This window comes from Acomys minous (genome assembly GCF_964271855.1).
Source record: "Acomys minous genome assembly, chromosome: 2".
Taxonomy (NCBI): Eukaryota; Metazoa; Chordata; class Mammalia; order Rodentia; family Muridae; genus Acomys; species Acomys minous.
In genome coordinates, this window is record NC_140484.1 from 148533031 (window position 1) to 148559401 (window position 26371).

The following is a 26371-nucleotide window of genomic DNA, read 5'->3' on the forward strand; positions in this document are numbered from 1 at the left end:
GCCTGTCCTGGACTCACTTTGTAGACCAGGCTGGCCTCAAACTCATAGAGATCTGCTTGCCTCTGCCTCCCAAGTGCTGGGATTACAGGTGTGCGCCACTAATGCCTGGCTATAAAGGAATTTGAATCTTGTCTCTCAAACTTAGATGAAAGATTTTATTTAAAAAAATATAATGAAAGAGTTGAAATGCAAATAAAAGTACAATATTTTAAGTATGGGTAAGATTGATTATACCAATAGAGAAATAGCCTCACTACTAGACATACATACTATTGTAAACATTTTTTATGTGTTTATGGTGTGCATGTGTATGTCTGTATACTCATATGTATGTGGATACACACTGGTGTGTAAGGACCAGGGGTGGCATACATGCACATACAATGTGCATACCTTTATTATCCGAAGTTGACATCAGGTGGCTTCTTCTTCCTCAGTCAGTCTTGACCTTATATATTGAGGAAGATGCCCTCTCTGTACCGGGCTTCCTGTTTTTGCTAATCTTACTAGCCAACTCCCTCCACAGATTCCTGGGCTCTATTTCCTGTGGGCTGACTACAAGCAGGCTGCCACAACCATCCAGCTTTCACATGGGTTCTGGGAATCCACACTGTAGTCCTCACTCCTGTGTGGCAAGTGAAACATCCACTGAGCCATCTCTCCAGTCCCTGTTGGAAACTTAGTGTATGGGAATTTAGCAGTATTTTTCTTTGACATGACAATTCCACATTTAAGAACTATTCTTAAAATCAATAAAGAAAAAGAAAGAAAGAAAGAAAGAAAGAAGAAAAAGCCAGGCATGGTGGCTCATGCCTTTAATCCCAGCACTTGGGAGGCAGAGGCAGGTGGATATCTGTGAGCTTGAGGTCAGCCTGGTCTACAAAGCATGTCCAGGACAGCCAAGGCTACACAGAGAAACCCTGTCTCAAAAAACAAACAAACAAAAAGTAATCTTACAGAAATACCCCCAGGCTAATGAGATATTTATAAATATTCTTGTTGTAGTATTGTTTTTGGTTTTGTTTGTTTTGTTTTGTTTTTTCCCAAGACAGGGTTTCTCTGTGTAGCCTGGCTGTCCTGGATTAACCAGGCTGGCCTCAAACTCACAAATATCCACCTGCCTCTGCCTCCCAAGTCCTGGGAGCAGGATTGTTAATAAGGAAATATTGGAAACAAGCCAAATGCCAGGAGGCGTGTACTTGATAAATAAACTGTGGCTTACCATTCATGCCACCATTGGAGGGCTGAATACTCAACACCTGGGATGGCTGCTGGCACAAAGTGGGCCACACCAGAAGGTGTGGATTAATGAATGTGTTCAAAAGGAGTTTCCTGTGTTTATCCATCATTTGTTCAGCAATTATTATTTCGAGTTTGTTACATAAACAAACCAAGTTACTTCCCTTACTACATGTATTGACTGTTAGAAAAGATAGTCCTGGGGGAGGGACATGAAGGAGAACAAGGTGCGATGACACATTTACATGCACACACACACACAAAAGAGAGGTCTGACTCCTAAAGACTTCATCTTCTCCAAATAATGCCTGTGGGGAATGCTTCAACCTGTTCATATTTGCAGTAGTAAGTATTAGGAATCAAAATACTCATGATTGGGAAAGACGGCTCAGCAGGTAAAGACACTTGATGCCAAGTGATGGCCCGAGTTTGATACCTGAGACCCATATAATGGAGAGAGCAGACTCCAGCAAGTTGTCCTTTGACCTCCATCCACATGGGCCCTGTGATATGTGTATCTCCCTTCCATACATAAATAAATGCAATTATTTTTATTTTTATTTATTTATAATCTATAGACTGGTATACTTGTCCCAAGCTGATACTTAACTTAGGTGGTTTTTTTTTTTTTTTTGGCTTTTCGAGACAGGGTTTCTGTGTGTAGCCTTGTCCTAGACTTGCTATGTAGACCAGGCTGGCCTCGAACTCACAGCTTTCCACCTGCCTCCCAAGTGCTGGGATTAAAGGCGTGTGCCACCACACCTGGCTGCTTAGGTGCTTTTTAAAAGGTTGAGAACTTGTCTGGCAAGCAACAAGGGAAGGAAGTAAAACCTGTACCTCGTGCAGTCGCTGTGGCGGTTTGAATGAGAATGTCCCCCATAGTCTCAGGCATTTGAACATTTGATCCCCAATTGATGGTGTTGTTGGGGGAGCTTAAGAGATGCGACCTTATTGAAGGAAGTATGAATTTTGAGGTTTCAAGGCCTCATACCATTCACAGTATGTTCTCTCTGCTCGGTTCTTGAAGTTCAAGACGTAGGACCTCGCTTTCTGCACCAGCTGCCGTGCTTGCTGCTTGCTGCTGTGCCTCCATGCCATGGCATAGTCTTATCCCACTGGAACTATAAGCCAAATGAACTCCTGCTCCTATAAGTTGCCTCGGTCGTGGTGTTTTATCACAATGCTAGAAAACTAGTGAATACAATCATCCCACCAGTACCATTTTTGCCTAGACGGATGTTTTCCTCATTGCTACAAGCTTGCAATTGCCTTGAAAACATTGTGTTTGCCACAAGTGTTGTTCTTGTTGTTGTTTTTCTTCATTCCTCCAGGGAAGCAACAGCTGCAGTCTGGCAGCAATCTCTGTCTCTTCCTCGGCTGTGGTCATCACTACCCTCTAGATTTGAATGTAATGTTCTCCAACTCTGTTTCTGCTCCATGTTTGCTGTCTTAGTTACTTTTAATTTTTTCTGTGGGATGACACCATGACCAAGGGAAATTATAAAAGAAAATACTTAATTGGGGGTTTGTGGATAGTGTCAGAGCTGAGTCTGTGACCATCATGGTAGAGAGGATGGCAGCATGCAGGCAGGCAGGCATAGAGCAGTAGCTGAGAGCTCACATCTGATGCACAAGGTGGAGTCAAAGAGAGTGAAACTGGGCCTCCTGTGAGCTTTGGAAACCTCAAAGTCTACCCCAGGACACACTTACAACAAGGCCACACTTCCTAATCCTTCCCAAAACAGTTATACTAATTGTGGCCAAGCATCCACAAATATGAGGCTATGGAGGTGTACTGGCTGGTCTTATGTCAACTTGACACACAAACAAGTCATCTGAAAGGAGGGAACCTTAATTGAGAGAATGCCTTCATAAGATCAGCCTGTAAGGCATTTTCTTAGTTAGTGATTGATGGGGGCGGGGCAGCCTATTGTGGGCGGGGCCACATTTGGAGTCTATAAGAAAGCAGGCTGAACAAGCCATGGGGAGCAAGCTAGTAAGCAGTACCCCTCCATGGTTTCTGCATCAGCACCTGCCTTCAGGTTCCTGCTCTATTTGAGTTCCTGCCCTGACTTCCTTCCATGATGAACAGCGATATGGTATGGAAGTATAAACCAAGTGAGATCCTCTCCAACTTGCTTTTTGGTCATAGTGTTTTGTCACAGCAATAGACGCCCTAAGACGGGGCCACGCCCATCAAACCACCACATGTGCTATTCGCATCTTCTTCAACATCTTCTGCTCAGTCTGTGTACTTGACATGATGTGTGGGCAAAGTCTGACGTTGTAGTGCAGGGAAGGTCTCGGACTTTAACATAAAGCCTTGACTTTCATGCAGAGAACCAAACATCTTACTCATTTTGAATAAGGTGGCTTTAAAAAAAATCAACCTGCTAGGGCTGGGGTGTAGCTCAGCAGGAGAGCATTTACCCCACACAGCCCTGGGTTCCATCCCAGGACTGTGCCAAAGAGAATAAATAAATCAAAGTCAGTAGTCTGCAACGAGCTGGTTGTGTTTCATTTCTGTAAACTACTAATGAAGTAAAGTTTAAGGATATTTTGTTTCAAGAAGGAAATTACATCACAAACATCAGCTAAGTGTGGAGTTGAACACCTTTTCCCTCCCTTTAGAGTATGAAGCTGAGCTGCCTACCTTTCCAGAAGGATATAAAGTGAAACAGGAAGCTGCTGTTACAGTGAGCTCGGTGAGTATTGCCCAGGCCCCAGGGAGAGTAGCTCCAGTGGCTCTGAGGTGAGGTCACATCCTGGCCTAGGGTAGAAAGAGGGGAGACACTGTAACTAGAACCTGAGACATGGTTCTTCTGAGAATGGAATGGCTTTTAAAAGTATCCTATGTACACTTTGAGCCTTAGTGATACCTTCTATTGAATGGGACAGATTATCCTTGTGACCAGCTCACAATGTACAGACCACACAGCTGATCTATGTAGTGACAGTTGTGGTATATTGTGGCAGGATTCTCTGTGCTGAGAGAGGACCAACAGCCAGAAAGGAAATAATACCTTGTAATTGGTACATTTGGCAGCCTTATTTTTATGATTTTTTTTTTAAGACTCCAGGTAAATGGATTTGAGCAAAATCACATAGATGGAACTCAAACTGAATTCTGTAGATTCTGAGTATTTTTTTTTTTATTACAGTGGCCTTTGACAGATTCTTGTGTTTAAAACTTTCTTGTTCTGAGCCAGGCGTGGTGGCACACACCTTTAATCCCAGCACTCAGGAGGCAGAGGCAGGTGGATCATTGTGAGTTCGAGACCACACTGATCTACAAAGCTATTCCAGGACAGCCAAGGCTACAGAGAGAGACCCTGTCTCGAAAAGCCAAAAAACAAAAACAAAAACAGAAAAACCCTGCCTCAAAAAACCAAGAAAGAAAGAAAAACAAAACAAAACAAAACAAAGAAAACTTTTCTTGTTCTGTCACTATTCCTTTTTGCTAGCATCCTGTTCTTGCCATGTAGATGCAGTTCTTACAGAAATTTCTCTGTCAATCTCTTTCCTGAATTACTTTTCTAGGGATAGTTGTTCTATTTATTGGTTTTAGTTTTTGTTTGTTAGACAGGATTTCACTCTATAGATGGGACCAGGCTGGCTTGGAACTCCACATGTAGTTCAGGGACCTTAAACTCTTGATTCTCCTGCCTCAGCTTCCAGAGTGCCAGTGCTTGGTATGCCTCATCATGCCTAGCTCTTGCCTGCTTTTCTTGTTTTTTGTTTTGTTGCTTTTTGTTTTGTTTTGTTTTTGAGACAAGGTCTTGTAGTGATCCTCCTTATTTTGCCTCTCAGGTGCTGGGTGGGATTACAGGTGTGTACCCCATGCCCAGTTATGGCTATAATTCTTGACCTTTGGTTTTTATGTTGTTGATTTACTTGATCTGTGTAGAAAGCTTTGGTTGTATGCAATTTTAAATGGAAGCCTGAAAGTATTTTTTCTATATAAGCCAAGTACCTTAGGGCTGTACAAAACATCAGAACCAATAGAAGATGAACGGGTAGACAGGAAAGTAGGTAGGTAGGTTGATAGATAGACAGACAGACAGATAGTTGAGAGATGATAAAGATGATAGGTAGGCAGGTAGATAGATAGATAGATAGATAGATAGATAGATGGATCACAGGAATCTCCTTAGTGAATCATCTCACACACATCACTAAAGCCACACAATCCTACAATAGACTGTCTGCAAGCTGGAAAGCCAGAAAGCCAGTAGTGTTGCTTACTCTGAGGCTTCAGAAATGGGGAAGCTAATGGTGCAGCTCTCAGTCCAAGTGCAAAGGTCCAAGGCCCAGGGGGCCACCCGGTCAAACGCTAAACAAAGAGCCCCAGTGTCTAAGCCAAGTGCAAAAGAAGGAAATGTGGCCCTCAGAGGGAAAATTAACTTCCCTCCACTTCTCTGTCTCCTGCCTACGACCCCAGTGGGTTGGATGGTGCCTGTCTACACTGAGGGTGAATCTCCCCGTCTCAGTCTCTGGTCTCCAGCTCACCTTCACAGACACACCCAGATAGCTCTGTTATCTGTCTTAGTCCATTCTACATTTGAAATTGGCATCTAAAAGTAGCCACCACACTTGGTATGCTTTCCTTTACTGCTGTGCACTTGGCTTTGTTTTCTGGATAGATCTCTTCTCTGAATAAAAACCACTGTCTAGGTGCTCATGGGAGTGGTGACCTCTGGATGACTTCTTCAGGGTGGCCAGGGGCAGGGTCCGTATCTTGGTGTTGGGCAGTAGTTCTGTGAATCAGAAGTGAGTTTTCAGGTGCCAAGATGGTATCCTATAGGAATGTTCCTTCCCAGGCTTTGGTCTATTTACAGAAGAATCACTGGGGAGGTTGGGGGAGCTGACAGGACATGCTGCTGTGAAAGAAGCATCTTGAATGTCAAGAGGGGACAGCAACCCAAGGGAAAATGTGAGCAGCAGCCATGGTTCCTCGGCTCTTTGAGTAGCATTGCCTTTCTCCCTCTCATCCCTGTAGTGCCAAGCCCCTTGGAATTCTATTGGGAAAAGGGCCCGTGTCCTTTAGAGCTGTTTCTTTCAGTGGCTTCCCTGACTTCCTCTTTTTACCATCCATCCAAACAGGCTTTATCCATGTTTATGTATATGGATACATGTGTGGGGTGCCCATTGTGTGGAGGCTTGAGGCTGGTGTCAGGAATCATCCTATCACCCATGTCCCTTTTGCATTGAGGAGGGTCTCTCAATCAAACCCAGAGCTCACTGATGCAGCCTTGCCAGCCCCGCTTCCTCTGGGATCCTCTGTCTCTCCCTTCAGAGGCTGGCGCTGCAGGTGGGCTGCCACAGCGACCTGGCATTGACATGGGTTCTGAGTCCTCTTCATACTTGCAGGACAAGAGCTCCCAGACTCCTATTTATTATTTTAATTTTTTCTGGTTTGTTGGTCAATGTTGTGCCCACAGATGCTCTTCCTGTCTCTTCCTCCCTCCAGTAAGGGTTTCTAAGTTCACTGTCATTTAATTTTGTCTCCCTCTCCCCTCACAGCTTAGGACAAACCCAGGGCCTTGTGCTTGCTAGGCAAGTACTCTACACTGAACTCCATCACCAACCCCTACATGGATCCCAGGAGGGAAGGGAAATTAACATGAGAACTCAGAATGCCCCTAACCTGTCCATCTGACACTGAAGTTCACTCCCTTGTAAGGTTTTACAACAGTCAGGCATGGTGGCACACACCTTAACCCCAGTGCTAGGGAGGCAGAAACAGGTGGATCTCTGAGTTCGAGGCCAGCCTGGTCTACAAAGTGAGTCTAGGATGGCCAAGGCTGTTACACAGAGAAATCCTGTCTTGAAACAAACAAAAAGAAAAAGAAAAGGAAAAAGCCGAACTAACTAACTAAATGTAAATATAACAACAACAACAATAATAATAATAGAAAACCAAGGGCTAGCGAGATGGCTGTGTTGGTAAAGGTGCTTGCTGGTAAGCCTGACAACCTAAATTCAATTCCCGGGACTTGGTGGAAGGAGAGAACCAGCTTCCACATGTTGTCCTCTGATGTCCACATGTGTGCTGTGGTATGTGTGTATGCTCCCACCCCAAGTAAATAAGCTGAATTTTAAAGTAAAAAATAAAGATATAAAATCCAATTATCAGAACTGTTTCAGAACTCACTGCCCTACCCCCACCACCTGCAGGTCACACCATTGGAGGAACTGGTCCCTCATGGCTTCAACATGGAGCATTACCTCCCAGTGCACCAGTTCCCGGTGATGCCACCTGTGCCCTGTCCTCCCAAGAAGGCAGAAACAGTTGAGCCCAAGACCTGTAAGTAAGGAGGCAAGCCTTCATCTTCTGCAGTTTGGGGTGTAATCCACTCGCAGGGTAGGGTGGGGGTGCTCACCACATAGTAGTCTGTGTTGTAGTTCTTCCTTTTGTTTTATCTTTGGGCTCAGGCCTGAAGCTCCTCAAGTGGGCTAAGCTGACTGGCCAGTGAGCTCCAGGGATTCCCTGCCCCAGCCCCCACCCCACCACACCTGGCTTTGGTCACCTCGGTTCTGGGTTTGAACTCAAGTCCCAAGATGAACTCTCTCCCCAGTCCCATAATCCTCATTTCTAAGAGGAATGTTGTGGCCTGGCTGGCTTCTCTGCATGGTTACCATGCAGCAGAGAGAAGGCTAGCAAGCCTTGTGATTCTCCACTAAATACAGTGCTCCCGGCAGGAGGGGAGAGCGGGTGCACAGAGTAGACGGGAGTGTCCTGTTGTTGCCAGGTCTCCAGGTCCAGCCTGCAGGTCCAGTCTCAGCCCATCCGGCCTCCCCTGTTCTCTTTGTCCTTGCTTCTCCTTCTGCTCTGGGCCCTGGTCAGGCACTGGCATGGCTAATGGGCTGTAAGGCCATCTGTTGTGTGCCCCTGTCCCAGCTCCTCTCTAGCCTCAGTTCCTGCCCCACTCATGCTCACAGCCTGCTGCTCCTGCAGACACTGCCTTGGTGCTGTAACCAGAGGCAGGACTTGACCCACATCCCTGCCACACTCCACAGGCTCACAGGGCTGTGCTTAGTTCTTAGTGATCCAGTCCTGCTCAGCACCTGAAGCGGATGGTGACAAGTAAGATCATGCTATTGAGTGCATGGTATTTTTGTTTATTTGCTTTTGTTTTTCTGACAGGGTCTCATATATCCCAGTCTTGCCTTGAACTTTCTATATAGCCGAGTTTTGATCTGAGTGCTGTGACTACATGCCTGCACCTTCACAGCCAGTTTATTGGGTGCTGGAGGTGGAAGCCAAGGCTTCCTGCATGCTAGGCAAGCGCTCTGCCCCAGCCCAGACAGAATCAAAATAAAAATCTCTTTCTCTCTATCCTTCCCTCCTCCTCCCCTCCCCTCTTCTTTCCTTCCCTCCCTCCCTCCCTCCCTCCCTCCTTCTCTCTTTCTGTTTAGCGGTAAATATCTCTTTCAGATGAGCCTAGGTCTTTTGGGGGTTTCAATGGGAATATTCTTTTTTTTTTTTTTTTTTTTTTAGGTTTTTTGAGACAGGGTTTCTCTATGTAGCCTTGGCTGTCCTGGACTCACTTTGAAGACCAGGCTGGCCTCGAACTCACAGCCATCCTGCCTCTGCCTCCCAGTGCTGGGATCAAAGGAGTGCGCCACCACGCTTGGCTTCAGTGGGAATGCCCTTGTTTCAGGTTCCCCCAAAGATTATCTGGAAATGTTCATCTTTCCGGTGCTGCTCCCTGGAATGGCCAGCCTGCTTCACCAAGCAAAGAGAGAAAAATGTTTTGAGGTCAGTGGTTTGGTGAGATGTGCATAATTGTGAGTTCTTGCTCATTCATTTCAGGATGATGGCAGGCTGTGAGCTTGGTGTCATTGGGTTGCTATTCTCAGCAACGACCCTTTTGCCAAGGAAGCCTGTGTTTGGGCTACTTGCCTCCTGCCCCTGCCCAGCCATAGCATCTAATAGTACACAAATGTACATGAAGTGCCAACTCTCTGGCCACCTGGCCATCCTGCCCATCCATCTCCTGGGCAATCTGGTGTCAAGAAGGTCTTTTAGTTCTTCTATTACCATTTGTTGTAAGCGCTGTTTAACATGTGTCCTACTTTCATGTTGATGTGACAATGCCGTTACAAGATGCAACACAGGGGTGGAAAAGGTTTATTTGGCTTACAATCCCAGGTTCCAATCCTTTACAGCAGAGAAGTCACAGCACAGGAGCTTGAAGCAGCTTGTTATATCACAGCCACAGCAGAGGGAAATCCGTGCATTCAGGCCTGCTTGCTTCCAGCTAGCTTTTACCTCTCTTATACTGTTGAGGAGCCCCTGCTTAGGGAGTGGTGTTGCCCACAATGGGCTGGGTCTTCCTACGTTGACTAGCAGTCAAGGAAGGCAGTCTTCCACAGTCATATCCACTCACCGTCTGGTATAGATAATTCCTCACTAAGGCTGATTTGAGGAGGGAGGGGGCGATGATTGGGATGTAACGTGAATAAATAAGTAAATGAAGTAATCAATTAAAAATTTTTGAAAGTTAAAAAAAAAGACTGACTTGAGGTGATTCTAGGTTGGGTCAAGTGTTTGCTTCTTGTCTCTGGATTGATCTGCTCCTCTGGTCTCTTTTTCTCCATTTTTTTTTTCCTAACTTTTGATTGTTTGGTTTATGTTTGGAGGTTTTGGGGATTTTTGTTTGTTTGTTTGTTTGGTTTGGTTTGGTTTTTGCTTTGCTTCTTTCTTTCTTTGTTTTGTAACAGGATCTTATGTATCCCAGGCTATCCTCAAAGTCCTTATCTTCAACTCCTGATCTTCCTGCCTCCAGTCCCCAGCTCATATCAGAATGCTGTGCTAGTACCTCCAGCTTCCGTGCAAACTGTTCTGGGAGAGGTGCGAAGGGCACCACGTCTTACTGCTGTGCTGAGGTTACTCACGCCATCCACTGATCCTGTCACAGCGGCACAGCGGCCCTCAGGGCTCCTCTTGTCTGCTTCTCGCAGGGTGATTGGAAAGGCTGTTTCCCACACAGTTTTGAAATAGAGACTTTCAGATGTCCTCCCACTGTTTTGTGAACTTTCCCTAGGGGGACACAGTCTACTCACCCCAGATAGGGCACCAGTGACCATTCACTGTAATCATTTTACCAAAGTCCAACTTGGCCAACCAGTGTTTGTTGGGCTTACTTACAGAATTGGTAAGGACTTACCAACAGGAGTGTGGGTGACCGCCAAAAGTGTCACCCCAACATGGGTGGCAACTTCCATGTAGCTATATAGATGGTGCCTCCCTTTCAGTTAACCCTCTGCTGTTCTCATGGAGATGACAGGAAAGCAATGGCCACCAAGCCAGAGGACAGAGGTCCACAAGAGGGAAAATGAGTAGCAACACCTACTGTTGGTCCAGCACACACTCTGCACCAGGCTCTTCGATGAGAGCGCCATCATCCTTTACTTCAGTGCTCTCATCAGCCTCAGAAAATTCTTTTGAGTTAGTATTGTCTGTGTCCTGTGGATGAGAAAAGTGAAGAGTGCAGAGCTTCACAGCATGCTCAGGGCAAATGGCAGAGCCAGGATTCAAATCCAGATGTGGTGACTTAAAATGCCACTTAGACAGTAGGCAGTAATTACAGGGAAAGGTGGTTGACAAAGCCTGCAGTCTGTAAATGTAGTCACAGTCAGTGGCATCACCACGAGATTGCCCTTCTGACCGCGGAGAGTCATGTCTGAGATGAACTGGTCCTCCTTTGCTGGTGCTTTGCTGTGGAGATGGTTCCCATGTGCTCTGTAAAATGTTTGACTTTTGTTCAGTGTGATCTTGATGTTACCCCTTGCCTCCTTACTATGACTCACTCCTGTGCTGACTAACCCCCACAGCCCCCCCCCCATCGTTTACCCTTTGGAGCCGTGTGACATAATGTTCTTCCTGGCAGGCTTCCCCATGGCAGTTGTGTCTTTACTTGAAGCAACAATGACTTAGAAGACATTGGTCATATTTGTGGGTGTTTGTTTGTTTTCCATTTCATTTTGTTTCTTGAGGCTGGGTCTCATGTAGGCCAGGCTGGCCTTAGATTGACTCTGTGGCCAAGGCTGACCTTGAACTCCTGATCCTCCTGCTTCTGCCTCCTGAGTGCTGGGATCACAAATGTGTGCTACCATGTCTGATTTTAATCATTGATAGGGATCAAAGCCAGCGTTTTATGCATGCTAGGCTGCACTCTACCACCAGAGTGGTATTCCCTACTCTACTGGCAGGAATTGCATAGCATACTGTCTTAGCTTTCTGTCACTATAATGAAATACCTGAGAGAATCAGCTAATAAAGAGAAAAGGTTAGTTTTTAACTCAGTGTTGGAGGTTCCCCTGCATGATCAGCTCACTGTTGCTTTGTGTCAGGCAGCACACTGTGGTAGCAGCAGATGGCAGAGTGAATCCACTCACAGCACAAGCTAGAGAGCAGAGAGAGAGAAGGTGTTGGAGCTCCACAGTCTCCTTTGATGACACACCCCAGTGACCCAGACTTCTCATTAGATCCTGCTTTCCCAGTAGCACCACCTGGGGACCACCCTGAACCCATGGGCCAGCACACCATTTGACAATGGCAAGTCCATGTCATGAAGCCAAGAGCCTCAGCCTGGCTCTTCAGCCCCTCTCCAGCTCTCCTTCCTTTCCTCCTTCCCTCCCTCCATCTTGCCTCTCCTTCCTAGGCAATACCCTCCAGCTAAACAGGCTCCCCCCTTGTACCAGCCTCCCCACCTCAGGGCCTCTGCATTTGCTCCCCCTTATTTTAGAAAGCGCTTCTTGTTCTCCTCTCCTCTGCATATTTAAGCACTGCTTGTTGTGCAGACTCAGCTGTGGGACACATCTTCCCAGCTTCCAGTTCCCCTGTGGAACACATCATCTTCCTGGCTTCCAGTTCCTGGAGGCCAAAGGAGAGGCAACTGATCCCTGCTCCCAGATTTCAGGGTACTCATCTGTTCCTCATTTTTGGTAAATTCAGACAGCCTTAATTAAGACATTCTTAACCCACATATATTTAATTTTATACATGCCTGCCTTCCCAACTATTTTAAGTGACCTGAGGACAGATTCCCTGTCTTAGTTTTATACTTCTCATTGCTTAGTGATACTCAACCCAGCCCCTAGCACATGGTGAACAGAGTTGGTCCTTGATGAGTGCACACAGTTAGAAATAAAAAATGCACGATGTTCTATGTCCTTGGCCAATATCTGGAAAGCTATTCTGTTGGACTTACTCCCAAGAGAGAAGTCTTGGACAGGCGAGGGAGCAAGACATATATATCTGTTTCTGAGTTTCAGTCAGTAGTGGCCAGCAAGTGGGCAAGCCTGACTAGCTAACAGTAGCTAACAGTCAGTAAAGCAGGCTTTGGTGAAGAGCCAGACTTGAGTCAAAGTTTGGTCATTTTGAAGTCTACCTCTGGCAGATGTGGTGCCACACACCTGCTGTCTCAGCTTCTTAGAACAAAGTGAAGACTGGCCTTGTCAGTTGGCATGATAATGTCTCAAAAAAGAAATTTACAAAAGGCTAAGGGTATACAGGTCAGCAGTACAGCTCTTGTCCTATCTTGTACAAGGCCCTGGGGTTCAAAGCCCAGCACCAAAGGGGAAAAGGCACAATGGCTTCTTGGGACTGATTTGTCTTACAGACCTTGACATGAGCCTTTATGAAGTTTGTGGTTTTCATCTTCCGAGTCACTAAAGTTTCCATGCGCAGTCACTGTGCTGCTGCCTAAGGGATTCTTAAGAGGATGAAACAAGGCAGCCTGTGCAGCGTTCAGGGAAGACCCGAACCTTCAGAGATCTCAGCAGTTATCAGCTCTGTATCAACTTAATGTCCTCAAGCAACAAGAGCTTCTCAGATGCGACCTCCCTCTTGGTCCTGGTTCCTGGTGTGACTTAGTACTGGGTCCAAGGAGGGATGGGGCAGAGAGAACCAGCTCTACAATGATTTCATGAGGTAGGTTTACTTACTCGATAACTTTGTAGGAAGAGGGAAGAACGTCTCATTCATCCCCGTCAAGCAGTACCTTATTGATCTCCAGAAGCTTCTCTGTCTGCATAAGCACCTGCTGGATCCTGAAGAGTTCTCCTCTGGCCCTCAGCTTGCATGGCTGCTCAGCCAAGCCAAACTCTAGCACTGGGCCTCCTCCTAGGTCAGCTATCATCTGTGGTCCTGGGGCCGAGAAGGGGACAGGAGCTTTGTCCCTCCCACTCACGTAAGGCGTAATGGGTCTTCTCCACATTGCTTTGTAGGAAACGATTAGTTTTGCCACATGGGCTTTGTGCATTCAAACTGAGACACTTTCCCTGTCTTGCTACTCTGACCTCGGCCATGCCACAGTAGACACAGTGTTTTCATTAGCATGCAGCTTTGCCGAGGTAGACTGTAAACCAAAAAGGACAGGGACATGGTTGACAGCAATTCCAGTATCACAGCAGGGAAGATTCCCCTCTCTCCTCTCTTGTGCCTGCTGTTGTAGTAGCCATTGGAAATAGAGGAGGTTACTCAGCCAGTTAGATGCTTGCTGGGAAAGCACAACGACCTCAGTTTGATTTCCAAAGCTATGTAAAATCCAGGTGTGGCGGCGTGTGCTTCTCCAGCCAACCAGCCTAGCCAAATAGGTAGGCCCCAGGTCCCAGTGAGAGACCCTGTCTCAAAAAACAAAGTGGCAGCCACCTGAGGAGGAATGACCCCTGAAGCTGACCTGTAGCCTCCATCCACACACAGACACATGCACCTCAAACATGGATAAAATTGAAGAAGAAGAAAAGAAGAAATAATAATCAGGTAGGTGAGAGGAGCTGTCACCACCGCCATTCGTCGTTAGCAGCCCATGAGTGCTGACCAGGGTGCTTGCCACTCAGAAGCTCATTCCACCCTGAGAAGAGCTAAGCTCTCTTTTTCCCAGCCCCACCCCTCTTGGAGGGAGGTCTGAAAATGCAGGGAAGTTCATTCTTACCTGGGATCGCCCAGCTATTGAGTGACCAAGGGCACCTTAGGTGATCCCAAGTCCTGGGAGAGACTGAAGGCTGCGCTCAGCACAGCTCCTGGAAGCACCAACACTCTCCCCTCACCGCTGTTTTCAGGGAAGCAGATGTCCACTGGCCTTAGGTGCTGAAGGCTAAGCTACTTCCAGTTCTCACTTCCTGTCACTCGCTCAAGGGCTTCCACTCACTACTTGTGTTCTCTCTTAGGATCTACCTCCCTTGTCTCTGTGGCCTTAAACAGATGCCAGGTGCAGCTGGGTGCAGTGAGGCTGAGAGGCAGAGCTCTCTCCCAGCCAGCCATTGTTTCTGATTCTCGTCCTGTCAGTTCTTGCTGCTGAGTGACAAACTAGATGACCTCTCCATCATCACCTTCCAGTAATTCTGCCTCGCTTCCCTTCCCTTCCCTTCCCTTCCCTTCCCTTCCCTTCCCTTCCCTTCCCTTCCCTTCCCTTCCCTCTCTCCCTCCTGCTCCCTCCCTCACCAGTTTGATCTTATGTGTGTGTTCCCAAGCACGTGCACATGGTGTATGTGTTGGGTGTGTGTGTGTGTACACACTCACCAGTGTGTCCTTGTGTGGAGGCCAAAGGTCCACTTCAAGTAACTTACTGCCCTCCGCCTGACTTTTTGAGGCAGTGTTTCTCGGTGAACTTGAGCCTTAGCTTTGGAGCTAGACTGGCTGGCCACTGAGCCCCCAGTGATGAGGGCTACATACATGTACCACTGTGCCCAGCTTTCATGTGTGTCCTGGGCTTAGGCTCTCGTGCCTGTGCAGCAGTGTTTCAGGCACTGAGTGATCTCTCTGGTCCTGGCCTTTGTCTTATCTTGCTGCTGGATGGAGTGGGTTCAGTGTGCTGTAGCCTTTTATTGAACACAGGATGGGATACAATGAAACAATGAAATGGCCACAGTGGAGTCTTTGTCAGCAGACTTATACAGAACATCTGCTGGTGGGGCTGGAGACATGGCTCAGTAAATAAGAGTGCTTACCATGCAAGCACAGGGTTTCACTATGCACCTGAGTTCAAAGCCCGGCATAGACCATACACAGATGCACAGGCGGGTGTACACACACAAACTTATCAGCATGTGGGTGAAGTCAAGTGATCATGGGTCCCAAGCACCATGAACTCAGAATAATCTCCCAGGACCTGGCCCTGTCTTGAAAGCCACAGGCACCTGTAAACTCTGTGGTGGGTGGAGGGTGGGGAATGATGGAGAGGTTACTTCTGTCCCATGTATCTGATGTTTTTTTTACAACATTGACTGGAGTGGAACAGCAAGAGTGGAGCCAATGCTGGAATTCCTTTCGGGCCCTAGTGCAGCTGTGCTCACAGTGTGTCCTCTCGTTCTCTCTGCTGTTAGTCTTCTAATTTACACCCTTCCGAGGGTATGAAATCATCTGAAAAGGGCTGTAATTAAGACTTCACATTGAAGACTGTGTATCTAATATTTCATAAATAACTTTGAAATAAAAAACAGTTCCCAGCCCCAGGCAATGATGAGCCGCTTTCAAAGAATCCGAGGTATTTCTGTGTGTATTAGAGATTAATGAGGCAGGCTTGTGCCAACTTGTATTTCATCTTTAACACCTAGCAGATGAGCTGTGGCTGAGTAAATGAAAACAGTCTAAACATCAGATGTCAGTACCAGCATCCCGTTCTAGGAGGCTGAAGCAGGGGAGGAGGGGGGACTGAGAGCTCTTCCCCTCCACACACCTTCTTCTTCCAGACAGAGTTTCTCTGTGCAGCCCTGGCTGTCTTGGAACTCACTTGGTAGACCAGGCTGGCCTCGAACTCACTGACATCCGCCTGCCTCTGCCTCCCAAGTGCTGGGATTAAAGTCATGTGCCATCACCACCTGACCAGGATTTCTTAATTAAATATCATTCTCTCCATTTCTCCCTGCCGTGCTTGTGTGGTCTTTGGTTGGACTATTTTTGAAGGTTTAAGAATGCTGTTATTTCTGCCTCCACATTTGTCATCTGCAAGAGGAATGCTTGCTATTCTGATTTGCCATTTTCCACCCAGCTGTTCCCCTCATCCTGTCACTGGGCATCGAAGCTTCAACTGAGCAGCCACCAAGCAAGCTCACACAACTGGGTCTTTCTGTCTGTCACCAGCCACCAAACTCTCATCCAAATGGCTCTGCAGCAGAGGAGTCATTCATGACTTCCTATGGCTCAAGAATAACTGCTCTTAAAATGCTGACGTGTGCTTGATTTCCTTGTTCTCTGTTTTGCTTCATAAGTGGCTCCAGAGTAGCTAAATGTTTATTGGGTGGATGGCTAGATGGATGGATATGTGGATATTATTCTTCCAAACTCAGGGCCTGTTTTGAAGATTGCAGTTAAGTGACTGAAGCATGTTATGGAGGCCGTTAGCCTTTTGTTAATCTGCTGTAGCTATTTCACACAAGAAATCATTTTCTTTTAAAAATCTTTGTGAGCTTATGTGTATGATGAACTTGTGTGATTATGTTTCTGAGTATAGGCACATGCATGTCATAGCACATACATGGAGGTCAGCAGACATCCTTAGGTGCCAGCCCTGACTTTCTTCCTTTTTGCTCTTGTTCACCATCATATAAGCCAAGATACCTGCCTGGAAGCTCCTGGGGATTCTGCCCCTCTCAGCCCATGGTGGGGGCAGTGGAGCTACAGACACAGTTCCTTCTGCCCCAGCCTCATGTGGATCCCAACTCGGGTCTCCGTGCTTCTGTACCAGGACTTTACCTACTGAAACTTTTCCCAGACCCTATAAGTGGTAATTTCTTAACTGACCTGCAGGCACTTGGAACTACTGTTTTTTCATGGAGGTAAAGGGTGGAGATTGTTAGGATTTGGTGCTTAAGTCCCCACCCTGTGGCATCCCTGAGAAGTGGTAAACCTTCAGCAGTAGGGCAGGGTGTGTGTGTGTGTGTGTGTGTGTGAGAAAGAGAGAGAGAGAGAGAGAGAGAGAGAGAGAGAGAGAGAGAGAGAGAGAGAGAGAGAGAGAGAGAGAGAAATGGAAGGAAGTTAGATCATCAGGTGTGACCTTCCTCACTCTCTCTTTGCTCCCAACTGTCATGAGGCACATAGCCTATTTGTAACTGCTTCTTCCATGCTTTACTTTGCCACAGTGCATGGGCTGAAATATTTAAGTGAATGAGACAAATCTTTTCTTCTTCAAGTAGTTTTGGTACAGCCACCAGTTTGTAACATTATTTGTAAAAGTATTTATTCTCAGTCAGCAGAGGTGAGGGCTTTTAGATTTCTTTCCCTTCCCATGTCTCCTCCTCCTCCGCCTCCTCTTCCACTTCCTCCTCCCTTTTTTGTGAGACAGTCTTACTATGTAGCCATGGATGTTCTGGAACTCACCATGTAGACCATGATAGCCGTAAACTTAGAGATCTCCTTGCCTTTGCCTCCCAAGTGCTGAGATTAAAGGTGTATGCCCATCATACCCATCCATTTCCTCTCTTTCTATCTTGCTTCAGGGAGGGCCCACTTCCTGGTTCATAGAGAGTACAACCCTCTCCCCAACATGCACAACTTTCCCCCCCCCCAAAAAAAACATGGTCTTATGCAGCTCAGGTTGGTTTCTTTTCTTTTTATTTTAAAAGATTTATTTATTTATTATACAGTATTCTGCCCAAATGTGTGCCTACATACTAGAAGAGGGCACCAGATTTCATTATAGACAGTTGTGAGCCACTGTGTGGTTGCTGGGAATTGAACTCAGGACCTTTGGAAGAATAGCCAGTGCTCTTAACCTCTGAGTCATCTCTCCAGCCCTCAGGTTGGTTTCTAACTCGCTATGTAGCTGAGGATGGCCTTGAACTCCTACACTCTTGGCTCCACTCTCCATGTGCTAGGTTTACAGGCAAGTACTACATGCCCTTCTGATGGTGCTGTCAGTCTGTCTCCTATGCTGTCCTAACACAGAACCTCTTTTTAACGAGGTGTTAATCCTATAACTGGAGTTTCTAGGACCAAAAGTCTGTCCTCTCACAGTCCTCTCCTGCAAAGCTAGGCTCAGCCACCTGTACCAGTTAAAGAGACAAGTGATAGAAAATAGAAGAGAGGAGGTTTATTCAGTATGGCCACATTGGAAAGAGGAAAAATTAAAAGAGGTACAGGGACCCAACTCTGTTTTTAGGGTACTAACATGAGCTTTTAAGTTTAAGTAAAGGAAGACCTGGGGCAGAGGACCAGGGGCATGTATTATTAGGCAGGCCTGGTTAAGATGGGCTCTGGTTGGTCTTCGGCTCTGTTATGGTTCTACACGGGATCCATCTTAACTTCAGGCCTCAATTACTTCTGTTCCTCAGTTTGGCTTCACCATCATATATAGTCATGGTGTGAGGAATCCACAGTGACTGGAGGAAGATTAGGGACAGTAATTTATCTGTGCGTTCAGCCAAAGTAAAGGAGGTAGACACAGAATGAAGGCAGAGGTGCTAAGCTTTGAGCCTGCATTTGCCTACTTTGTGGGCCCAGTGAGGAGGCCATGCTTTTCAGGAAAACCTTCTCCACGGTTGCTTCAATTTCTTCACAGGCTCCACACATAGGACCTAATGACTTTCCAAAGGCCTCTCTGCTTGATGCCATCACCTGGGGGCTAGGAGTTCAACAGATGGATTTGGTGGGAACAGGGACACTTAAGAGTCCAGCACGTAATTCCTTTTTCTGTGTGCAAAAACACTCAAGTTCTCAGCAAATCCCAAGCATGAGTACTGCCTTTATTCCTGGTCAGCCTTCCTCACTCTGTGTTTGTGTATGAAAGTCCACTGGTTCTGGAGAACAGCCTGCTGCTGTAGCTGGTGTTCTTAGCAGTTTAAATTGTAGAAACTGCAGTCCAGAAAGAAGAAAGAAGGAAGAAGGTCATAACCAGTCGTTGGCTGAGCCAAGGTGCCAGTCAGTTCTTCTGCAGCTCAACCTCTGCAACTCACTCCAGGAGATGGTCCTTTCTCATCTAGAAAGATGAAACTCCCAGCAAGCCAGAATCAATCATGACAATCACATGGGTCCCAACAGCCAAGCCCAGATTCATATTTGGGGGTTTAGCACCTCACTGAATAATGACTCAAAGTAGGGACTCTTATGCAGTGATCTAGCCTGTCAGCAGCCGTCCGAGTCAGTGGTGGGAGGCCAGCTTAGAGCCTCTGTGAGTGCTTCCTGTATGCCAGGGCTGATTGCATTTGTTCCTTTTCTGTTGCTGTGATAAAATGCTATAGACTAGGCAATGTATAGAAGAAAGACGTAAGTTTCTAGAGGGCTAGAGTCCGTGATGGCAGGGATAGCAGGTAGCAGACATGGCCATTGGTGCTGGAAGCAGAGAGCTTACATCTCAAACAGAAAGTTAACTCAGCATGGCACCAAGTCTTTCAACTTTTAAAGCCTGCCCTCAGCACACTTCCTGGAGTAAGACCACACCCCCTATGCCTCCTCAAACTGGGGACCAAACACTCAAATGCTGGGGTCTATTGTTCAAACCACACACTACTTTACTCTGCAATCTTGTTTTGGTGGTGGTGGTGCTTTGACCTGGACCTCATGTACCACAGGCTGGCCTGGGACTGGGTATGTAGCCCATTGTGACCTTGAGCTTCTGAACCTCCTGTCTCTACGTCCCTAGTTCTGCGATTACACTTTGTTTAGTTTTGTGTGGCCCTGGGATCAAGCTCAGGGCCTCCTGCATGGGAGGCCAACACCACCCGCTAGGCAACCAGCCCCAGGCTTGCACCATCATCACTGTGGTTCTGATATTGGATGGCGTTGTCTTTCCTACTCTGTGACTGAAGAAACTGAGGTCCAGAGAGGTGCCCAGTTTACGAGACTACTAAGAGGAAGAGCTAGGGTCTGAACCTAGGACTCTGGCTCTAGAGCCAGTGTCCACCATGGCCATTGGTGCAAGGAATACTTCTCATTATGCAAAGAAATGAGCCACGTGCACTGCGTATGAACAGATATGCCAAAGTGCCTCAAGATAACCTATAAATATGTATAATTTCTATATGCCAAACTTAAAAATGTTTTAATTTTTTAAAGAAAAAAAATAGTTCCCATGGCGACTCTTAGAACTGCTGTCAGACCCAGTTTGTGAGCTATGCAAGAAAAATCTTATTATAACTCTACGGTCGTGTTCCCTTTCTTGTTCTGTCTCCACAAAGGGGCATTGATTATTTCATTCCCAGACTTGGCTGGACGTTGTCTTTGTTTCTAAAAATCAAAGTCCAGCTCTGAGAACAAGGCTTTAAAGACAAAGTCAACGGCCCTGTCCCAAGGGTGACCCCAGGGCTCCCTTACAAATGAAGGGCAGCAGCTTTGTGGTGTGACTCTCTGCCTCTAGCTTGGAGCTTTGTCTGCAGGGGCACGGCTTTCTGCCAGATGGCTGAGGTAGCAGTCTTGACCACCTGCCAGATGGGGGATATCATCACTGCCCCATAAGTTGTGTTTCAGTTGTTAAACACAAACAGCATCAGTTAACTTGCTGCCACAAAAATAGCTTCCATTAGTGGCTCAAAATTACGTCTGTTTATCTAGCTCACCGTTTATTCTATGAATCAGCAGCACTTGGGCCTGGACGGGCTGTGGGTTCTTCCAGTTGTGATTGTGTTCATTTGTGTGTTTCTATTTTGTTGTGTGTGTGTGTGGTTTTTCGAGACAGGGTTTCTCTGTGTAGCCTTAGCTGTCCTGGACTCACTTTTTAGACCAGGCAGGCTTTGAACTCACAGTGATCCACCTGCCTTTGTCTCCCAAGTGCTGGGACACACACACACACACACACACACACACACACACACACACACACACCATCTCCCACACAAATAAAATGTTTGAAAAGAGCTGGGCATGATGGCACACACCTGTAATCCCAGAACTCTGGGAGGCAAAGAGGCAGGTGGATCTCTGTCAGTCAAGACCACCCCGGTCTACAAAGTGAGTCTATGACAGCCAAGGCTACACAGAGAACCCTGTCTCAAAAAGAAAAAAAGAAAAAGAAAAAATATATTTGAAAAGAAAATGCTTAGGAGATGGAGAGATCGCTTAGTGATTAAGAGCTCTGGCTGTTCTTCCAGTGGACCTGGGTTGTGTTTCCAGCACCTACATGGTTGTTCACAAATGTTAAGTCCCAAGGAAACCTGGGACAAATAGCTAACTGGGGTTCCTATTAGCTCACTCAGTACCTGTGGCTCCTCTCAGCTCTTCTCATCACATCTCCCACCATAAACCTCTCCAGCCCAGAGGCTTCCCTCCCTTCCCTCAGCTTTACTTTCCTAGAGAATCCTGCCATTTCGCCCATTTCTTCTCTTGGCTCCTCTCTCTCTCTCTCTCTCTCTCTCTCTCTCTCTCTCTCCACGCCCCCCTGACGTACGTGTGTGTGTGTGTGTGTGTGTGTGTGTGTGTGTGTGTGTGTGTGGTCTCTTCTCTTGGTCTTTGGCTCCTCTCTTGGTCCACTTGCCCTCTTTCCTCTCCCCCTCTTTCTCTCCTCTCATGGGCTGGTTCATTCAGTCTGGTGTCTTCCTTTGCCTCTGGCTGCATTCTACCCCATCTCTACAATAAAATCCGTCTCCCCACCATATTGGAACAGCCATTTACTCACTTCATTCAACAACCATCTGTAGCTCCAGATCCAAGGGATGCAACACCCTCCACAGGTACCAGGTACATATGCACAGAATTTATACAGGAAGATGTCCATACATATAAAATAATAAAAATAATTTAAAAATCAAAAACACTTAATGCCCATTAACTGTTTGGAAGACAAAAATTCTGTAAGAGGCCAGGTGGTGGTGGCGGCACATACCTTTAATTCCAGCACTTGGGAGGCAGAGGCAGAGGCAGAGGCAGAGGCAGAGGCAGAGGCAGATCTCTGTGAGTTCAAGGCTAGCCTGATCTACAGAGCAAGTTCCAGGACAGCCAACAGAGAGAAAACCTGTCTCAAAAACCAAAACAAAACAAAATAAAAAACGAAAGAAAGAAGAAAATCTGTAAGAGGAATGTTATTCCCCTATAACTCTTCTTGTTGTCTGTAGCTTTGCCAGAGTAAATGGTGGATGGCATCCTGCTTAAGATATAATTAAGAAAAAAAAATCCAGGGCTGGAGAGATAGCTCAGAGGTTAAGAGCACTGTCTGTTCTTCCAAAGGTCCTGAGTTGAGATCTGATGCCCTCTTCTGGTGTGCAGGCACACGTGTGGGCAGAATGCTGTATAAATAATAAATAAATAAATCTTTAAAAGAAAAGAAAAAATCCACTGAAGTCAGGTCCGTGCACAATACACTACTTTCTATATATTATAGACAGATAAGGAGAGACTCTTTCTAAACCCCCAGGCTGGGCATCTCTAATGTGAAAACCCAAAATGTGTAACTCCTTTCTTCTTAGAGTCTCTAGCAAAGGTTGGCTTTAGATTTCTGCTCCTGCAGCCTCCACCTACTACGTGCTGAAATTATGGGCATGAGCTACCACTCCTAGTTTTATACAGCATTGGCTACCAGGCCCAAAGCTGCCTGCATGCCAAGCAAGCACTGTATCAACCAAAATCCAGCCCTAGCCCCAGCACCAACATGATGCCACTAGGGAAAATTCTACACTGTGCTAGCTAGTTTTATGTCAGCTTGACACAAGCTAAAGTCATCAGAGAGGAAGGAACCTCAAGAAAATTCCCAAGAACCACCCCATGGAAGAGAGCCAACCCTGACACTATTAAGGATGCTCTGCTATGCTTGCAGACAAGAGCCTAGCAGAGTTGTCCTCTGAAAGGACCCACCCAGCTGTGTTTTGAAACAGATGCTCAGACTCATACCTAAACACTGGGCGAAGCATAAGGAGTCTAGTGGAAAAGTGGGGGGTGGGGAGGATCAAAGGACCTAGAGGTGGCAAGAGCTCCACAAGAAGACCAACAGAACCAACTAACCAAGGCCCAGAGGGGCCTGTGAAGTCTGAAGCATCAACCAAGAACCATGCATGGACTGGACCTATGTCCTCTACACAGATGTAGCTGATGGGCAGCACAGGCTTCATGTGGGCTCACTAGTAAGGGTAGTGGGGGCTGTCCCTGACATGGACTCTGTTGCCTGGTTTTTGGTCACTTCCCCCTGTCAGGATAGACTTGCCAGGCCACAGGGGAAGAGGACAAACTCAATCCTAATGTGACTTGATGAGCTGGGGTGGGTGGGTAGGGGGGTGTCCCCTTCTCTGAGGAATAGGGGAGGGAGGAGGGGGAAGGAAGGAAAGTAGGGAGGGGAGCTATGACCAGGATATAAAATGAATAAATTAGTTAATTAATAAAAAAGAAAATATTAAAAAAGATAATAGAAAAAGAGAGAAAACAGGCAGTGGTGGTGCATACATTTAACCTACACTTGAGAGGCAGAAGCACCCAGATCTCTCTGAGTTTGAGGCCAGCCTGGTCTACAGAGCAAGTTCCAGGACAGCCAGGGCTACACAGTGAAAAACAAACAAACAAAAACAGAGAGGGAGAATGAAAGGAAGAAAAGAAAAAAAGGAAATGCCTCCATAAGATTTGGCTTCAGGCAAGCCTATAGGGAATTTTCTTAATTAGTGATCCATAGGGAGGGCCCAGCCCATTGTGGTCATAGCCCCATCCCTCCTCACTGCAGAACTTTGGTTTTCTGAGACAGGGTTTCTCTGTGTAGCCTTGGCTGTCCTGGACTCACTTTGTAGACTAGGCTGGCCTCGAACTCACAGTATCCACCTGCCTCTGCCTCACAAGTGCTAGGATTACAGGCGTGCTCTACCATACCTGGCTTTTTTTTTCTTTTTAAGCTAAACTTTATTATAGGTGATAATCAGTCTCAGGTTTTTTTTCTTTCTTTCTTTTTTTAATTTTTAAATTATATTTCTTTTTTAAACATATACAGTTGTATTATTACACATAAATAAAGTAAACCACATACAGCAAGAAGAACCATGAAACAATCAGGAATTATATAAATGTTACATTCATAGTGTTTTTGCCATTTGTATTTGGCCAACTGGAAGAAACCATCTTTCCTATCTTGGTGACTCTAAAATTCTGAATGAAAATCAATATCATATTTCATCTCTATCAACTTAAAACATCTATCTAGACCTAAAACCATCTTTTTTTTCTCTATAGTGAAAAGGTGTATATTTAGAATTAGCCAGCAGGACTCAGTTGAGATGATCCCAATCTTGTCGGCACCATCCAGAGCATCATAATCAGGAGGCAGCTGAACACACGCTCTCTTCTCCATCAGGCCTTCAGTGGATTGACTTTGGCCACATCAATATCATAGAGTTTCTTCACGGCCTGTTTGATCTGTTAGCCTTGACATCCACAATGAACACTAGTGTGTTGTTGTCCCTTATCTTCTTCAGGGCTGACTTGGTGGTCAGGGGAAATCTGATGATGGCATAGTGGTCAAGCTTGTTTCTCTTGGGTGCATTCTTTCTAGGGTATTTGTGCTGCCTCGGAGCTGCAGGGTCTTGGACCGCTGGAAGGTGGGTGGCATGTGGATCTTCTTTTTGTGGCTGTGGACGCCTTTCAGCTTTCTTAGCTTTCAAGACCTTCACTTTGGCTTCGACTTTGGGAGGGGCAGGAGCTTCCTTCTTCACTTTCAGCACCATCTTGGTGAAAAGCCTAAAAACATCTTGACCTCTAAACAACTAAGCTTAATTGTCAGACTAAACTAGCTGGTTTTCAACCCCACCTGAGACTTGAGAAGGAATAAAACTTAATTACCTGAGTAAACTGGAAGTGTTGGTTAGCAGCTTCCAAAATGAAAAAAATGACAGAGACAGTTTGCTGCCTGAACAGTTACCCAAAACTCTAAATAATGTTGGAGCATCACCTTCAGCCTTCTGGACTGATGTATCTGACAGACATATTTGTGAGGCAGGAACTATTGAGTACTTGTTTACCCTGTGTTAGCAGAAATTGGCTATTGATTCTGCCTGCATCCAAGCTTGCTCACTTTTAGGCAGATCTCTGTCTGTGGTAGAAATGAGGACATTTTCCCCAGTGGCTGGTTTGCTACATTTGAAGCCATTTCCATAAGGAGATTCTTTGATGTTCATCATCTTCTTTGAGGTAGCCTGGGTGTTGCCAGGAGTTAACCTGTCTTGTTGTCAAATATCTTTAAAATAATAAAAACATATTTAAATTCCATATTCTGTATGTCTCTGAGGCTTTTGAAGACCTTATCTAACTATTTTATTTTATATGTCTATAGAGTCACATCTATCTGTTAAACCTAGGGTGTATATTCTTGTGATAAAAATAGACTAGTTATTGTCATGACCATGATTTGATCAACTAACAATTAGCTTGTATTACTTAATTATCCTAAACAGCTTGAAATACCACTTTCAATATACAAAATTCTATACCAATGAATTAAAAATAACCTTATTTTGTGAGGCCTTAAGTTGAGGAGTAGATTCAATCATTTACTTTTTGTTCTATCATCCCTATATATTTCTTATCCCCCTTTCTTTCTTTTCAACCCCTATCTCCATACCTCTGAAAGAAAGAAAGGAAAAGAGAGACATCCCTGAGTCCAACCTTGTTTTCTGTCCATATAAGACCAATAATAACTTAAAACCAACTCCCAATGAAAGTAAGTGTCTGTAGCCCAAGAGAGCAAACAAAAACCTACCCAACCCCCCTTAGGGGAAATGGGGTGTCATTCTCTTAAAGTTTCTTTCAGCTGATTTGGGGCAAATAATACCTTTGTAGGGGCCCAAATAAAATTGGGGGAAATGGTTAAACAAGCCAGGAATAGCATTTGTGGTCCAGTTTCTAAATGTTGAGAAATCCCAGGCTTAATAGGAGTCCTGTGTGGGACAGTCTGAAATGCTGGACCAATTGGGATCAGAAGCTTTCTACAACGCTGTCCTGGGAGCTGTCCTGTTCTGATGATTAACAGCAACTGAGGTGCCTGAGGCTGGAACTTGAAGGATGCAGGATGTCAGTGTCCAGCATGCTGAGAGGAATGAATCCTGCCAGGTCAGATCCAGCATCAGTGTCCGGTTCTTTTGTTCTGGAAACATGTAATTTCTCACAAGCATTATACAGTCCTAAAATTATAAATATATGAGGCATGTGGGATGCACAGAACAATTAAGGCTGGTTCTCTGCTTTTTGTATGAGCAGAAGTAAGACATCTGCAAGTCTCCATTCATGCCC

The 26371-nt window shown here is 45.9% G+C and overlaps 1 protein-coding gene and 1 pseudogene across 7 annotated transcripts in view; one reads left to right on the forward strand and one right to left on the reverse strand.

The window, feature by feature from the left end:
- Positions 1-26371, forward strand: part of IQCK (IQ motif containing K) — a gene marked incomplete at its 5' end in the record, with an annotated part of 127375 nt that overhangs the window by 14222 nt on the left and 86782 nt on the right. For 4 of the 6 annotated variants that reach the window (XM_084773413.1, XM_084773415.1, XM_084773414.1 and 1 more), the window contains 3 exons: positions 3871-3944; positions 7417-7546; positions 8904-9001. In XM_084773413.1, coding sequence (XP_084629539.1) covers positions 3871-3944; positions 7417-7546; positions 8904-9001 — 302 coding nt within the window. The remainder of the gene's footprint in view (positions 1-3870; positions 3945-7416; positions 7547-8903; positions 9002-26371) is intronic. The other 2 variants (XM_084773417.1, XM_084773418.1) reach the window with 1 other exon arrangement.
- Positions 10595-24937, reverse strand: LOC311591890 (large ribosomal subunit protein uL23-like; annotated as a pseudogene). The gene is made up of 4 exons: positions 24355-24937; positions 13549-13607; positions 13251-13396; positions 10595-10711 (listed from the first exon to the last, which is right to left on the reverse strand). The product of its transcript is annotated as a large ribosomal subunit protein uL23-like (transcript).